Source organism: Leptinotarsa decemlineata, unplaced genomic scaffold (assembly GCF_025532065.1).
Source record: "Leptinotarsa decemlineata unplaced genomic scaffold, Ldec_3_MD MMD2_tig00026328_RagTag_RagTag, whole genome shotgun sequence".
Classification (NCBI taxonomy): Eukaryota; Metazoa; Arthropoda; class Insecta; order Coleoptera; family Chrysomelidae; genus Leptinotarsa; species Leptinotarsa decemlineata.
The window spans coordinates 34,035,273-34,051,815 of NW_027412688.1; the positions used below are offsets into that span (position 1 = coordinate 34,035,273).

The 16,543-nt window shown below is 35.9% G+C and overlaps 1 protein-coding gene across 1 annotated transcript in view; it reads left to right on the forward strand.

Annotated features, from left to right (window-relative positions):
- Gycalpha99B (guanylate cyclase 1 soluble subunit alpha 2) overlaps nucleotides 1–16,543 on the forward strand; it is a 174,572-nt gene that overhangs the window by 70,228 nt on the left and 87,801 nt on the right. Inside the window, 2 exon segments of the mRNA XM_023161878.2 lie at nucleotides 9,271–9,347; nucleotides 14,941–15,023. Of these exon segments, the coding sequence (XP_023017646.2) occupies nucleotides 9,271–9,347; nucleotides 14,941–15,023 (160 nt within the window).

Genomic DNA, 16,543 nt, shown 5'->3' on the forward strand with positions numbered 1-16,543 from the left:
GTACCTGATTAGTATAAGTAGCTTTAGTTTTGAGTAGTTTTCAGTTTTATCTTCCTCTTGAAGATGATCACTTGGTGATCGAAACACGTGTCGAGATGTAAAAATAACGATTTGGTTTTGGGAAAAAACTCCAGTAATATTCAAAATAATATGACAAAAATTCAATGAAAGACCTGTACAGACGAAGAGAATCGTTGGTATCATTAGAAGATGAGAGAAAAAACTCAGTAAGTCTATGTTGCAGCAGTATTTTTTGAAGATTTGGAGAAAACTGATAAGTTAGAGGACCTCTGATAAGAAAAAAAGACAACACGTAGTTTACTACTTTGTCCTGAGTATGGTAGAGAATTGCAATTATCCAAAAATCTTCGAATCAAAGAATATGGAATGAGATATGTGGATGATGACAGAGGTTTCATCTTCTATGGTAGTCCACTGTTACACATAATCAGAATAAGTTAGAATAATCACAGACAGTTTATCTTCTAATGACATCAACATGGTTGATGCGTTGAGAAAAGGAACCAGAAACGTTCATTCCATTTTTTTATCTGTATATGAACAATAAAAGTCTCTGTATTCTATGAATGTGCTAAATCAGAAACAACTACTTCATGGATTTCCTTCATACAATATTCATTTGAAAAAAATCGTTCGTTTCCTAAAAAGACCAAGCACACGTCCTACTAAGGTATACAGCAGGTGATATTACCTGAAGAATATTTTTGAATCAAAACAAGACGAAATCAAAATTTTTATCATTCTATTATCAATATCTATTTTATCTGCCTCATCTACCACGAGTCAAACCTAATTTTCATATAAAAGAAACGGTACTTTACGAGATTGAAGTTTGTCTAGACGGCAGAACATAAAATTTCGATGCTTTGATGGGAGAAAAAGCTAACGTAAACTTTTAACGAGGAAATTCCTGTTCGAAACAAGGTTTTGATTACGGAATCTAGTTTAAAGAAAAAAAATGGAAACTGGAGAAAACGTGAAAATTAAATTTGTAGAAAGTACTTTCTAAGTGGCTTTAATTTGTATTCTGTGGTGAAAATGCCAATCATAAGGAACGTTAGTTTATACTGAAAGAATGGATTCGAAATTTCCAGCAACCGGACACGCTTGCGACTAGTTTCGTTTTCAAAAACAAAAACTTGGTTTAGTTTCATAAACAATTTTTAAAATCGAATTCCATCAAACAGACAAAAATGTATATTACTGGAGTTTTGTCCCAACACCAAACCGTTATTTTAACACCTCGACACGTGTTTCGATCACGTGTCGAGGTGTTAAAAAAACGGTTTGGTGTTGGGAAAAAAACTCTAGTAATATTCACTACTACATCAAAGGTTCCAAATAGTGCATCACAAAGACAAAAATTAGTCTGATTCGCTTTTTTGTTGTCAAATGTGTTCTGCGAATTTTTTATAATTGAACCTTTTGTTCGATGGAAGCGAATGCGAAAAAACCAAGATACTAGATGAGATCATTGTTTAGAACAGGGGTCTCCAAACTTTGAAGTCTTCGGGCCATAATGATTTTTTCAGTTTGTTCCAAGGGCCAATTTCTGCCCTCAACTATATTTCTAGACTAGGATAATCGCAAAGTGCGTGACCTAAGCAAATTTACGCTTTTTCTGCATTTCCATTATTATTGTGTATTGTAACTCTTCACGACATCTAGTGGCGAGTAGTGGTACCAAGTACTATCTTTTTCAGCTACCCGCTAGGTGGCATTAGGCGTAATTGAATATTTGGAATTACCGCGTTGGTTCGAGAAAGTTCTGGTTCTACCTAGTGTATTCCGATCACCTCGAGATGGCAGTAATAATTGCATATAAAAAGGCTAGCGGCGCAACTGCGAGTTAGTCTGCGTAGGAAAGGCGAAGGAAGCGAAACTGTCTATTGTGAAATAAAGTAACACCCGTCAATAAAAGTATTTTGATTTGACTTATTGTTTTTATGTGCGATTTGTTAGTATGGAAAAGAAGCGAAAAATCGACAGTGAATGCAGAACGTTCCAAGTAAAATGGAACTTTCAGTATTTTGCGATTGAGTCCAGTAATAAGGCGCTATGTTTAATTTGTAATGAAACCATAGCTGATTTTTATTCGCGGAGTAGATAAAAGCTATGAAGTGTATGAAGAACTTCTTGATATTGATAGTATTCACGGCACGACAACTGGGGCAGATATTTTTAAGGAAGTTGAAAATGCCATTAATAAAAAGAACCTTCGATGGAGAAATTTGAAATCTATAACAACTGATGGAGGCAAAAAAATGTGTGGTAAAAATAAAGGAGTGGTTGCACTTGTGTCAAAGGCTGTAGAAAATGATGGTGGTTCAAAACCATTAGTCTTACATTGTATCATTCATCAACAGTCCTTGTGCGGAAAATGTTTGGATATGTCTGAAGTTCTAAAACCAGTCATATCAGTTGTTGACTTCATCAGATCCACTGGGCTGAATCACCGACAATTCCGCGAGTTCATTCAACAGATTGGAGAAAATGATTTACCATATCATACTGCCGTAAGCTGGCTCAGTTGCGGAAAAGTCCTTAAGCGCTTTTTTGAACTTCGAGCAGAGATCGAATTTTTTTAAATGAGAAGCAGCGCCCTTTTGCCGATTTAGAAAATAGTGAATGGATGTGGAAGTTAGCCTTCTATGTCGATTTGACAAATCATATGAAAGAACTGAATTTGAGATTACAAGAAGAAAATCAGCTTCTCCCTGATTTATACACCAATATCAAATCCTTCAGGCAGAAAATAATACTATTTCAATCGCAATTACGTAAAAAATGTTTTACACATTTTGAAACATGTGAAATATTCAGCCACACTACAGAGACTGAATTTCCCGTCAATTTTGCAATCGAAACTTTGAGTGCTTTAAAGATAAATTTTGATACTCGTTTTGATTTTGATGTCATTGCGAATGAAATTGAGCTTTTTCAAAATTCTTTTTATTCTGACATTGAAACCCTGGCTCCGGAAGTCCAAATGGAAATTATTGATTTACGGTGCAGTGATATGCTTAAAAACAAATATCAAAATTCTTCTTTGTTGGAATTTTATAAGAGTCTTCCACTGGAATAATTTGATAATTTGCATAAATTTGCTCGTGGGTTGTTTTCTGTTTTTGGTACTACTTACTTGTGTGAGAAAACATTTTCCAAGATTAAGTACACAAAGAATGTTTACAGATGTCAATAAACCGATGAGCATCTTAAATCTCTTTTGATAATTGGTACAAGTAAAATTGATCCTCATCTACAAAGTATTGTCGGTGGAAAATCACAATTAAATAAATCTCATTAGTGTTTTTGTTTTACTGTGATTCATTTCAATTATTTGTTAGTTATTAATATGCTTAAACTTAGATACTCAAGTTAAGTTTTCTTTGTCATCATTTCTGTCGTTAAGTTTTACCTTGCAAGTAAATAAAAACGAGTAATTATCATTCTGTGTTTTCTTCTTCAACTTATCACAGCAATAGTAACAACAACTAGGTAATCATTGGCTGTCGCGGGCCAGATTGATGACAGTAAATCATTGGCTGTCGCGGGCCGGATTGATGACACTGGCGGGCCGAATTTGGCCCGCGGGCCGTAGTTTGGAGACCCCTGGTTTAGAAGACGGATGAAATTATGGCACTTTTGATAAATGATAAGGAACTGAGATAATCGTTTCGTAACTTTCCACGAATTTGAGAACTTGTTAACTTGTACTGAGACTAAAAATATTCGAAAATAATACAAACTACATTTATGTTATACATGAATAGTTGCTTGTTGGTCGCCGACCAATTCCACATAGCGAACCCTACGAAATCCGGATTTTACCATCATGTCATACGACAATTTCCATTAGAATATATATATTCAAATAAATTGGGATGAAAACCTGTTGGGTTGACGTGAATGGTATTCTCCGCTGGTTCAATCGACCGCTCTGTGAACCGGTAGTTCAATCCGCAAGGCCGGATGCTATCGTATCGTCGTATCGTATAGACATATTACATTGAAATCTGAACCTCAATTATACATTCCTCAAATAAAATGAACCAGATTGATACGAGAGAAGTTTATGTATATTTGAATACTCCCCAAAACTCTCGATTTACGAAAATTCCCTAATCAGGTCAAACATCTCTCATTTATCAAAGCCTACGAATTTTTTTCACTCTGCCACTTCAGCTTTTCACTGGCTTCTAACACAACAAAAAAGAAAAGCTGAGTCACTCGTGGCGATTTACATTTATTGAACGGTTTCCACGGATAAACACAAAAGAGGGAAGTTTTTGCTGCTCAGGCGGAAGGGCTGAAAGTTGTTCAAAACTTGTTTGTGTTATTTTGGTATAAGTAAACATAGGAGGATAACTCTATTGATGTAATATGAAACACTAAGTGGAAATGAAATGTGATCCTTCCACTAATGGGCGGAAAGAACCCATCGATTATCACATGTCACATTTTGGTTTTCTATTGTTGGCCAAGAATCTTTCCAAAGGATTCATCGATCAACTTCAATTTTCATGTGCTCACAACTGAATGATATTTGTTTTCTCATGAACTTTAGCCCTAGATTTGATCTTCACAAACTTTATTTTCGAAACTTTATCGCATGTTTCGCTATCACAGCAACTTTTTCGTAGTGAATGACATACTGAAATTTAATTCTATTATATACTTAAATTACTATGGAAATTACTATGGATTTTCATCAAGTAACGGCCGAATCAATCAGAAAAATATTATTTGATTTGCAGCCAACATACGACAAGGAAAATATTTGATACATATAATGGCTGCAAAATTCCTTACTGATCCCTAGTTTTCTCAGGTACTCAAAAGGTAAAACATATACAAGACATTTCTACTGAAAGTAAACCTTGAAGTTGGAAATGAACAAAAAGAACATTGTATTATTTTTAAGATGAGATCGATTTTTTAATAGATGTTATAAAAATTCAACTGATTGGCGTCTGTGCATGGGAAACACCTATTAAAATACCTGATCTTGTTTGTGTACAATTAAGGACAGGTAGCCAGATTCTATTAATGTTCATTGTCTTTTCTGTTTTACTTGTGCTGCACTGTTTGGAACCTTTGATATAGTAATGAATATTACGAGTTTAATGCCAACACCAAACCGTGTTTCAATCACCAAGTGACCTTCTTCAAGAGGAAGAATAAACTAAATAACATACAATATTATCCTTATTTATACCCTAGGTACCTCTACTAGGTACCTGCGTCTTTTGAATTAATTTCACATGTTGCCTTATCTACTAGTCTTAATCAATTTTACATATTAGGTATTGGTCACTACCGTTATTCATAATATAATTATGCCTACTTATTTATATACTCTCATAGGCATCTAGATGCCTGTTGTTAATTCGTCTAACTAATCTGAATGAACTATGGAATGGTTTTGTTGCAAAATATGATTGGCGACTGCTGATTTTTCTGATCTTTCATATTTTAGGCATGCTAAGTGTTCCTTATATCTCATTCCAATAGATCTTTTAGTCTGTCCATAGTATTTTGTATCGCAGTCCTTACATTTAATTCTAGACTTTGTTCTTTTGGATCTCCTATAAGGATGTGTAGTGTAAGACTTGTTCTAAATACCACCTTCATACCTAGTTCCTTGAAAAATGTTCAAAAGTACTTCATATATTGGTGGTATGTAACTGATATATATTTGTCTTGGTTTTCTTTTTTTCTAAAAATCGAGATTTCGTTTATTCTCAACCCAAACTTTTTCTTTCCTATAATATTATCTACCATACCCCTCGAGAAACCGTTACTGACTGCAATTTCCTGTATTGTCTGTTTTTGTTTCATGAACCGCTCATCTCCCTTCACAAATGAACAAATAAATTCAAATCATCTCATGCAGTTTTGCAAAAGGAATAAAAATTGTGTGTAGAAAAATTCTTCTCATAATTTCATCCTATATTTTGAGAAATAACCCTAGTTTTGAATTTTTCAATTGATATCTAACAGAGCATGCGATTCATGTGACTATTTTTTTTCCATTCATTTTTTATTTTGATCAAAGCAGAAATTTATGACATAGTCAAATCTGTAAAAAGCCCATTAAAAAATTCCATATAGATATATAGATGAATTCACTTACTTTTCGAACTTTTACAATTAGTGTTGAAATAGTTCAATTATATTCTTTCAATGTATTTCCATTTTTTTCACGAATTTCCGCAAAGACGTTTTAATAAATATCGAACAAAATTTATTCAGAAGTGTTTTTTGGCTGACGTATATCGCTTTCAGTTCCAATGGAAACTGGCACTATCGGAAATGAAATTGCGAATTCAATTCCAAGGAGTCACATGTCACTAAATGTAAAAGAATTCTCAAGATTCTCTTGACACCGTGAAATTTCATATTCTGTTAGCTCCGAATTATTTTTTCATTTCTTTAGGTGTGAGAGAATCGGAAAAGTGTTCGCATGAGTTGTGACGCCATTATAATGATCACAATTTACATGTAGGCACTCTAGTTTGCTTTCAGATGTCATAAAATATAAGGAGTTGAATTCCCTTCAATCCTATTTGTGTTTGAATAGCTCTCAGGCATTCTTAACAGTACTTAATCTGAAAAAACTACAATATAATACTGAAAATTCACAGAAGTTGATGGAGTTTCAAGCCACACTGAAAACTATTACAATGATATGGAAAAGTTTCATCTGAATAGGATTAGTAACACAAAATTGTTTGTCAACATAATCTCTCTTCCTCAACATAATATCTCTCTCACCTTTGAAACTTTTATCATAAAGTCTCAGAGTAAGTGAATAACATCCCTTTTTGTCATCGAACGCAAGAATTGTGAGACCACTCATTTCAACGTTACTACAGTTTCGTCCTACAAGAATACTTCCAAACGAATACACGTAACTGCAGTAATATCAGTTACAAATACAAGTGATACGAGTAGCGTTCTGTTTTGTAATGAGTGGACTGTAGTCTGTGTGGTTTTTAGAAAAAGGTATAATGAACTTTCTACAAGATTCCTGGATGAATACATCTAATAGACGGGATGGGTTTGTTGGTTTTCATACGAAACAGCATCTTACTCGCAAGCATTGTGACTGGTACACCAACGAGGGTATTGATGAATTGTGTTGGCCAGCACAATCCCTGGACCTCAATCCTATTTATAGAATATGCTGCAAGAAAGCTTTAATTCGCGTATGTATTCCAAGCGATCTATCCAAAAAGCACATTCATTTTGTTTAAGATTTTACAAATTCTTTTTTTTATAACAAATTGTAATTGGGACTACCCGTTGAATAAATAAATGAGTAAAAGAATAAATGAATTGAGAGCAGGATTCAACCTATGGATTTAGTAGATGAAATCATCACAAATGGTGTTTTGAAATAATTTTCATATTGAACACTGGAAACTTTGTTGAAATTCGGAAAAAAAATCAGATAAAATGAAAAAAACAGTTTCCTCAATGGACATGGACAGATGAACCGATAGACAGTTTGCGAGATTTCATAATTGAATACGATCAAATCTAAATTCAGAATGGTGAAAATTTTGAGCATTTTTTCAACAAAATCGTGCCTAAAGGGGTGAAGTTTGACATGGCTATGTTTTTTAGTGCCTTTTATTTATATAAATATTTTTTGCGAAATATTGCAAATGAATCGTTAAAATTGACGTCGTGTAAAATTTCCAGGAGGTTCATATGAGTGAATTCTCTTCGACGAGATCTAAATTTCTTGACATTCCAAAAGAAACATCTATTTTTTGTTTTCTTCACTTCCAAAGTGGATAATTAGCTGCCCTATAAATTTGCAATGAATCATACCTTTTTATAATTATTCAGCTCAATTTCACAGAAAGCTGCATGCAAAGTTGCAAGAAAAAATTTTGAAAATTGAGTCAGTATTGAAGTTTCATCCCGTTCCATGCTTTACAGCGAGGTCGATATTGCGACATTTTTCATAAGTAATCAAAAACACTTTCTAATTCCAATTTCATTTCTTTAACTGCATTTGATAATACCAAAACTATTCATTTTTTTGAAACACTAATTTGTCAGATATAATTTTTTTCGCGAACGAGCTATCCCACAATGAAAAAAAAATCATCACAATTGATTCAGAAGCGAGGAAGATATGGAATTTTTTTCGAGCATCGTGATTTTTAAGTAATTTCTTCAGCCATGCCCGCAGTGCTAAAAAAGTTCGATGAACATTTTCACCGTTAAGAATCGCTTCTTGTCTCCTGCCTGAGCATACAAAATGTATTTTTTTTTGCTAATCATAAAAATATTTTGAAGAGACATCTATATTTTGAAAATGCACAAAGTCATGGCAAAAACGCTGTAAAATCAACATACTTTCTTGGACGCAATTTTGCTAATAGAAATATCAAATAATCGATGCTTGCTTTCAAAGTAAAGTTCAAAGGTAAAAGTCAGGTCTAGATGAAAAAAAGTCACTAATATATGGAGTGCATCCAGGATATCAGTTTTGAAGATATATTTCGTTCGTTTCATGTGAACATTCGCATAATATCGCAGAGAAATTAATTTTCTTGTACCACCATTTTTTTGTGAAACGATTTTTCCGAATCCACATATTCACACAAATTCACATATTAAAATTCATCATCATTTACCTGAATTCATTATAAAAAAATTGATTGAAGGTGTTTGACAATGTTTCGTGGTGTATTTCATCAGTTCGGACTTCTACTGTCAAATTTAATATGACTGAAATTATAAAAAAAAACATACAAGCAACAACCAAAAAAATTAAAAAATTGAAATATCAATACAAGCTGAAAATTATTTGTTGTTATGGGGGCGGTGGGTTTAGATAATCCGGAAAAATCTCATAAATTTTATTCACCACGCGAAAATATTTCTACACTTTTTGAGCTCCGTCAGAAAAAACCTAAATCAATGTCTCTTGTTATTCCGTTAATCTTTTTAAATTTTGACAGATTCTTTCAGGGATTTCAAATTAATTCATATCAAATTGGACAATGGAAGTCCGAACTGATGAAAAAAAAATTGAGTTGAAAAAAATATATCCCGACTTTTCCAATGTGAATATCTCTGATATCGAAAACTCATCTGAATATGTGGAGGTAAACTTTTAACAGATTCATTCATTAGAGCCAAGTCGTCAAATCATCACTTTTTTGACCAGTTATCTCAGTTGTTTCTAGTAAATTAAACAAATGAAAAAATCCCTTCTTTTTGCAGAACGAAGCTATCCAGCAGGCGTTGGCATCTCTTATCCTCAAGGAGACGGCTGAAAATCCCTATAGATATTGTTGCCTGTGAGTATATTGCATTTCAACATCCGCTTCTGTTTCGGGTTCACATCTCTTGATATTATGGCTGTTTTTAATAACCGAGAAGGAATAATTAAATGAGTCCCAGATAGAAAACAGGCAGATAAGTATGTCATGTTGATTGTATTGAAATATTTTTCTATCAATTCCACATCCATCCATCCATTGTTGCGTCTTGAGTATTATTGAATAAATCAACCCCGAACTCATTATTTAACATCAAAATGAACCAAATGAACAAATAAAATTCTTTCAAATAACAGGTCAATATGAGATTTTTGCTGAACAGTTTACAAAACCGCAACACGTGTTTTAATATACAATACCTTCTTCAAATGTTGCCATAATGACTAAAATCAGCTGATTAGTGTTTTATTTAGTGACAATATGAATCATATAACCTTGTACCTACTTGATAACTCATAATTTCACCTGAATTCGGATATGAGATAATTTAAAATTATTATTACATCATAAAATAAAATTCACCCGGTCATCAAATGAACATTCAATCAACTAATTGCCAATATCCACATTAGAACAGATTAAGCAGTGTGAAAAAACTCAATTCTATATGGTTATTCGGAATTCTCAGATCAATTCAGTTTCAAGCATTCGAAAGATTGAGTTTCGGACCTTTCTTTCCCAAATGTAATAGCAAATCTTAAAAGTATGATTATAGGGTTCAACCTATCAGTCTGCTCCTGATAATATTCTAATTAAGTATCGGATGTCAAAAGTACTTCCTGACGAAACATCTAGCAAATTCTTCAATCATTCCTAAATGGACAGAAACAACAAATGAAAGTTTTTCTTTCTTTCTTTCTTTCTTGGTTTTTCAGGTAACCCCTGTCAAAAATTCCGGTTGGTATCGATTAGCATTCGGTTAGATTTGGTTTTCAACGAAAATTACAAATGAAACGAGAATGAATTGCCTTTTTTTTTAATTAAATGCTCAATAATAAAATGAGAGTAGTTTGGAACTGAAATATGTGTACACACTAATTTATGTACACCTTTGTGGAGTAGTTGGGACAATTGTAAACCAGTAGTTTACAATTACCATAATCTCAGGACTTTGGGTTGAAAAATTGAAATGAAATAACAATAATACTGGACGTATTTCTCAATGAAATTATCGTTGTGAAATGAATTTCACACATATATCATTGAAATGATATTATCTCGTTCGAATTAACTTCACAAATCATATTACAAAATAAAACTAATATAAGTCATAGAGAAAGTATAGTATTCTACTCGCGGGAACTCGAGGGTGATAACGACATTTACATAAGGTTACTTGGAACAGCAACCATGTTTAATGTCGACTTCCAGATGATATTACTATTATTCGCATTATTTACTATATCACGGAAATATCCATGTGTGTTTGCCAAACCAAAATATATGAAGTGAACAAAGAGTGTTGAAGTAGGAGAAAGTTCCTCCTTGAAGTTCAGAAGAGAGTGAAAATAATAATTAATTCTGAGTAACTGGGATTTTTTGAGGTAGTCATGACTTTTGCTTTGATTTCATCAGTTCATGTTTATGTTTGGGTCACTGTAAAGGAAGAAAAAAGCACTTTACCCATTCACCAAAAATGCAGTACTTTTCTCTACGTGCGTTTCAGCAAGTTCGCGTCTTTAGGGGATGTAAAAAAAAGAGTGATAGAGAACTTCCTGCAGGTGTGGAAGAGCAGATTTTTTTTATTCACCCCCAAGATCTATGACACAGTCTAATTTCCTTCTCGTGTTCAGTAAACGAGAACATGCTCCGCTGAAAGCATCTACTGTTTTTTTTTTCTAACTGATATTTTACTGCCTTGAAATGTTCACAAATGTGAGATTCATGCTAGAGCTAAAGAACTCTCCCGGAAAATTTATTCACTGCAGTTCACAAACGAATATAACGTTATTATCTTGTGAAAGTGTGCTGTTTTTTTTCAAATCAATTCTCCATTTACATTTAAATTCCACCCATTTATATTAGCACAGCGCGGCGGTGGGTTTAGATAATCCGGAATAATCTCATAAATTTTATTCACCCCGCAAAAATATTTCTACACTTTTTGAGCTCCGTCAGAAAAAACATAAATCAATGTCTCTTGAGAAAACGGAGAACGTCAAATGCTTCTACTTCTATGCGTTCGTCAGCTGAAACATATTCAAATCTCGGTTGGCGAAATTTTTATTAAAGGCAAGCTATCAAGAGAGCCGTATTCAATATCCGCTCTCTGATCAAGAACAATTGTACGCAATGGATTGATTCTCATGTGTTCCACATCCAAAAGATAGAAAACAGAAAATCTGTTTGTATCATTTTGAAATACTCTGCCTTTCTGAATGAATTTCGAAATAGTAAAAACAAGAATGAGTTGAAAATAGCATTTATTGAATAAACAAATAGAAATGAATTCTTCCTTTGTCATGTATTTATCTTTCTTTCCTTCCTTTTCATTTTCTTTCATTCTACTCCCTGTCCTTTCGTGATGTTCAAATTTTCAATTAGTTCATACCTACTCTGCTAAACTTATTAGTAATTGACAAGGTGGAGGGTCATATGATCCAAATTGTATACAAAGCAATAACTATCCAGAATTTAGTCGTTATCATCACGCCTTAGAAAGATATTGTGTAGCAAAACACGTGTTACTCAATAACCAAACACTACATGACGCCTCCAAAAATTTCATCTACTGGCAATGGCGCAAAAATCCCAGTACCGGCAACCGAATTAGGTTTGTTAATACTCTCTATAGCTGCAAACTTAGAACAAACGGAAGCAATGAACTTCACAATCAGAGAATTAGGAATGAACTGCTCGCCAAACCTAAACGGTCTAGATCTTTCTGGTCGGTGGCTAAAGCTGTTATTCAAAATAAGGCGTTTGGTCCTGATGAAGTGCTCGTCATCGTACTTAAAAAGTACGCAAATGAACTCACACCAGTATTCTGCAGAATTTTCAACCTGCTGACAAGAAAGGGGTTTTTTCAGTAGCATTGCTATCGGTGATACCAAAAACCATAGAGAAAGCCGTAAACCTCCTTATCCTCAAATATTTGGAAAGCTTCAACATCTTGATCGGAAACAAAAACCAACAGGCGACCTTCTATCGTATGTCACTCATTTTTGTAATAACAAAATCTAGAAATATGGAGAGTCAACAGCTATTGTGCTTGATATTTGTAAGGTCTTTGACCGTGTGACGTCATGAAACAAAAATGTGTTGAGCGAAATGACTGACTTAGTAGGCGCTTCACGTGACTAGGTGGTCTGCCCCGTTGAGGGGCACACCTAGTCGTCTGTCTGCTTGAATTATGTATGTCCACAGAAAATTCAAATCTCCCGCCCCGATGTTCTGAGATGCAGAAGCGTGCGCTCTGATCAGCTGATGAACTGTGGGACAGTTTAAGGACGCTACGTGACAATTTGGTACACTCTGATTAGTTCACCGCCTAGCTAGCTGGGTGACAAGACACCACAGGACAATTTGGTGCACTTTGATTACCTGGGTGGTCTGTCTGCCTTGTATGGCGAGCTGAGAGGTAACCTGACTGCTGTGATAGCGTCTATTTCGCTGAAGTGCAGCAGGTTTTACTTGTCTGTTTGCTTGAATTATTTATGACCTCGGAAAATTGAAATTTACCGCCACAATGTTATGAGATACCAATGATCAACTAATGAGCTGTGTGACAGTTTGAAGACGATAAGTGATAATTTGGTACACTCTTATTGGTTAACCGCCTAGCTAGTTGGGTGACAGGACACCACGTGACAATTTGGTGCACTTTGGTTGCCTGGGTGGCCTGTCTGTCTTGTATGGCTAGCTGAGAGAAAACGTAGCTGGTCTGTTGGCGTCTGTCTCGCTGAAGTACAGTAAGCTCTACTCGTCTGTCTGCTTCAATTATTCATGTCCACAGAAAATTCAAATCTCCCGTCACGATGTTCTGAGATACAGAAGCGTGCGCTCTGATCAGCTGGCAAGCTGTGTGACGATTTGAGGACGCTACGTGACAATTTGGTACACTGTGATTGGTTCACCGCCTAGCTAGCTGGGTGACAAGACACCACGGGACAATTTGGTGCACTTTGGTTACGTGGGTGGCCTGTCTGCCAAGCCTATATGGCAAGATGAGAGAAAACGTGGCTGGTGTGTTGGCGTCTGTCTCGTTGAAGTACAGTAAGCTCTACTCGTCTGTCTGCTTGAATTATTCATGTCCACAGAAAATTCAAATCTCTCGCCACGATGTTCTGAGATGCAGAAGCGTGCGTTCTGATCAGCTGGCAAGCTGTGTGACGATTTGAGGAAGTTACGTGACAATTTGGTACACTCTGATTGGTTCATCGCCTAGCTAGCTGGGTGACAAGATACCACGGGACAATTTGGTGCACTTTGGTTACCTTGGTGGCCTGTCTGCCTTGTATGGCAAGCTGAGAGAAAACGTGGCAGGTGTGTTGGCGTCTGTCTCGCTGAAGTACAGTAAGCTCTACTCGTCTGTCTACTTGAATCATTCATGTCCACAGAAAATTCAAATCTACCGCCACGATGTTCTGGGATGCAGAAGCGTGCGCTCTGATCAGCTGGCAAGCTGTGTGACAGTTTGAGGACGGTACGTGACAATTTGGTACACTCTGATTGTTTCACCGCCTAGCTGACTGGGTGACAGGAAATCACGTGACAATATGGTGCACTCTGGTTGCCTGGGTGGTATGTCTGCCTTGTATGGCAAGCTGAGAGGTAACCTGACTGGTGTAATTGCGTCTGATTCGCTGAAGTACAGTAATTTCTACTTTGAACCAGGTACAATTCAATGCCATAAAAAAACAGGCATCGGTTTTCCCCGAAATAGATAAATATTTCCAAACTGGATATAATGTCAGACAACTCCGCTTCCTGTTTCGATGACTATTTTGGGGGTTCAAATGGATACCAATATGTCTTGGAACAATCATGTCGCTGGATTGCAAATGCTGCTTCTTAGAAGCTTGGAACACTGTTTCGAACGAGAAAACTGGACACACCCCAGCAACTTTTGATGCTTTATGAAATTCAGATCAGACTGTCTTTGGAGTATTGTGCTTATGTATGAAGCTCCATCCATTAGCATACCCTAAATCTGCTGGATTCCATTCATGAAAGAGCCATCCGCATGATTGAAGACGCGAACATCACTTGCAACCTTGATAGTCTGAAACATCGAGGAAAGGTTGGAGATTTGTCTCTCTTCTATAGATACTTTCACAGGAAGTGTTCAAATATTTCAGTACATATCAGAAATACGCAACGGACTGTGGCTGCTCCTCGTTTTGAGGTTTTCCTCAGTACACCTCAAACTCCACTGTTCGAGAACTGTTTCATTTGGAATACGTTTATGTGGAATAAACTTTCTAAGAACGTTTCTTTAAATGTATTCAATCTCCAGCGATTCGAATCCAATGTGAATCGGTACTTTCGCACGGGCACCGTTCTTAGTTCGACTTAAGGATGTTCCTGTAGTGTTTGTGTTTTATTTTCAAAAAATGACATCCTACATAATAACATTCCCATTATCAATTAACATTTTTCTTCATTGCAGAGACAGATTACCAACGAATGTAACGAACTGCTCACACTACGCCTACTTGGAAGACATCTACGACATCATCAAATCAGAAAACGGTAAGCAGCTTTGATAATTTTTCGCCTCTTCGACATGAATTTTATCTATCCGGCATTCACAAAACGTAACTTCCCCGGAAAAGTCATTAATACCGGCAAAGTTCTGCGTACAAGAAATCATTTAACATTCTATTCAGAGGAGAAGTTTCCGCTGAACTTGAATTTACAAAGTAACTTCGTTGACTGAGGGCTTCGTTTTCTTGCGGATTGTGGATTGGAACTTTTTTTTGTTTCATGGAAGTTGTGACTAATCAGCTTTTGGAGTCGAGGGCGTAAATGGAAGGAATTGAAAGTTTTGGTTAGTTTCCTGATTAGTGTCATTGATTGAAATATTTCAGAATTGAAAAGCATGTCCTGACCGAATGGATTCTATACTCTCATACATGAACAATCTGTTCGAATGAAAAGAGGTATATTTTAAGAAGAGATTAATTTTTGGGAAGGAGAGGTTTTGGGTTTCTAATTCTCTATCTATATACAAAAAAAATGTGGCCAAAGAAAGCCAAGAAGCAATTGATTTTGAAATAAACTTTATATAAAAATGTGTACTTTGTCCAAAGGAATAACATTCAGACACAAACTGTGAAATAATCCACTGAAAACAACTGCTCTCAAATATTCATTGAATTTTACGAAAAAAAACTTTCGAAACATTTACTTTCACATGAACATTGAATTATACAAAATAACATTTCTCCATTCAGTTTTTACTTCAAACATTCGTTATGGAATTGAATCGGATACCATTCATAGGATTGCTACACAATATAGTATGGTATAGTATGGTATGAAACCGGGAACAGTTTCAACCTCACTGGTGGACATCTGATGTCTTGCAGTCTTATTGCCTCTTGTCTTATTGCCTCATCAGCACCAATCTGTTATTCAGAAACATCGGGTGCCCACCACTTCGGGGTGGAACACCGCCACTCACAAGAGGTAATAGCAGTGAAGAACCCTCTCTGCGGCAGGTATCAGCACAAACTTCGACAGATCTGGTCGTCGGAACTGTCGGGGAAGAACAAATGTGCTGCAACAAATATGCTTGCCGTTCCAATCTTACTCTACTCGTTTGGAGTAGTGAAGTAGACTCAGGAGGAGCTTTATCAACCCGACGTAAAGACCCGGAAAACGATGTATCTCTATAGGAGTTTGCATCCCAAATCGTCCGTTCCACGGTTGTATTTCCCCCGACAACAAGAAGGCCGTGGACTTTTGAGTTTGGAGTGTCTACATGACAGAATGGTACTGTAAAGTCGTCAGGAGTTCGGATCCCCATCTCTGCATGGTCCGTGACCATGCAGAGATGGGGAATTGAAGCATTTCTCCTTAAGGCAGCTGCTCGAGCAGCTGATGAACTTGGTCTAGTTTTCGACTCTGAACAAGGTGACCACAACTCTGTCACCGAGTTGAAACCTGTTCAGCAAAAAGCTCAGATAAAAGCCGCAGAGATCACCCTACTTCTGCGGAGACACAAGGATAAGACAATGTATTGGGTCTTCTTCAATAACATTGGAGAC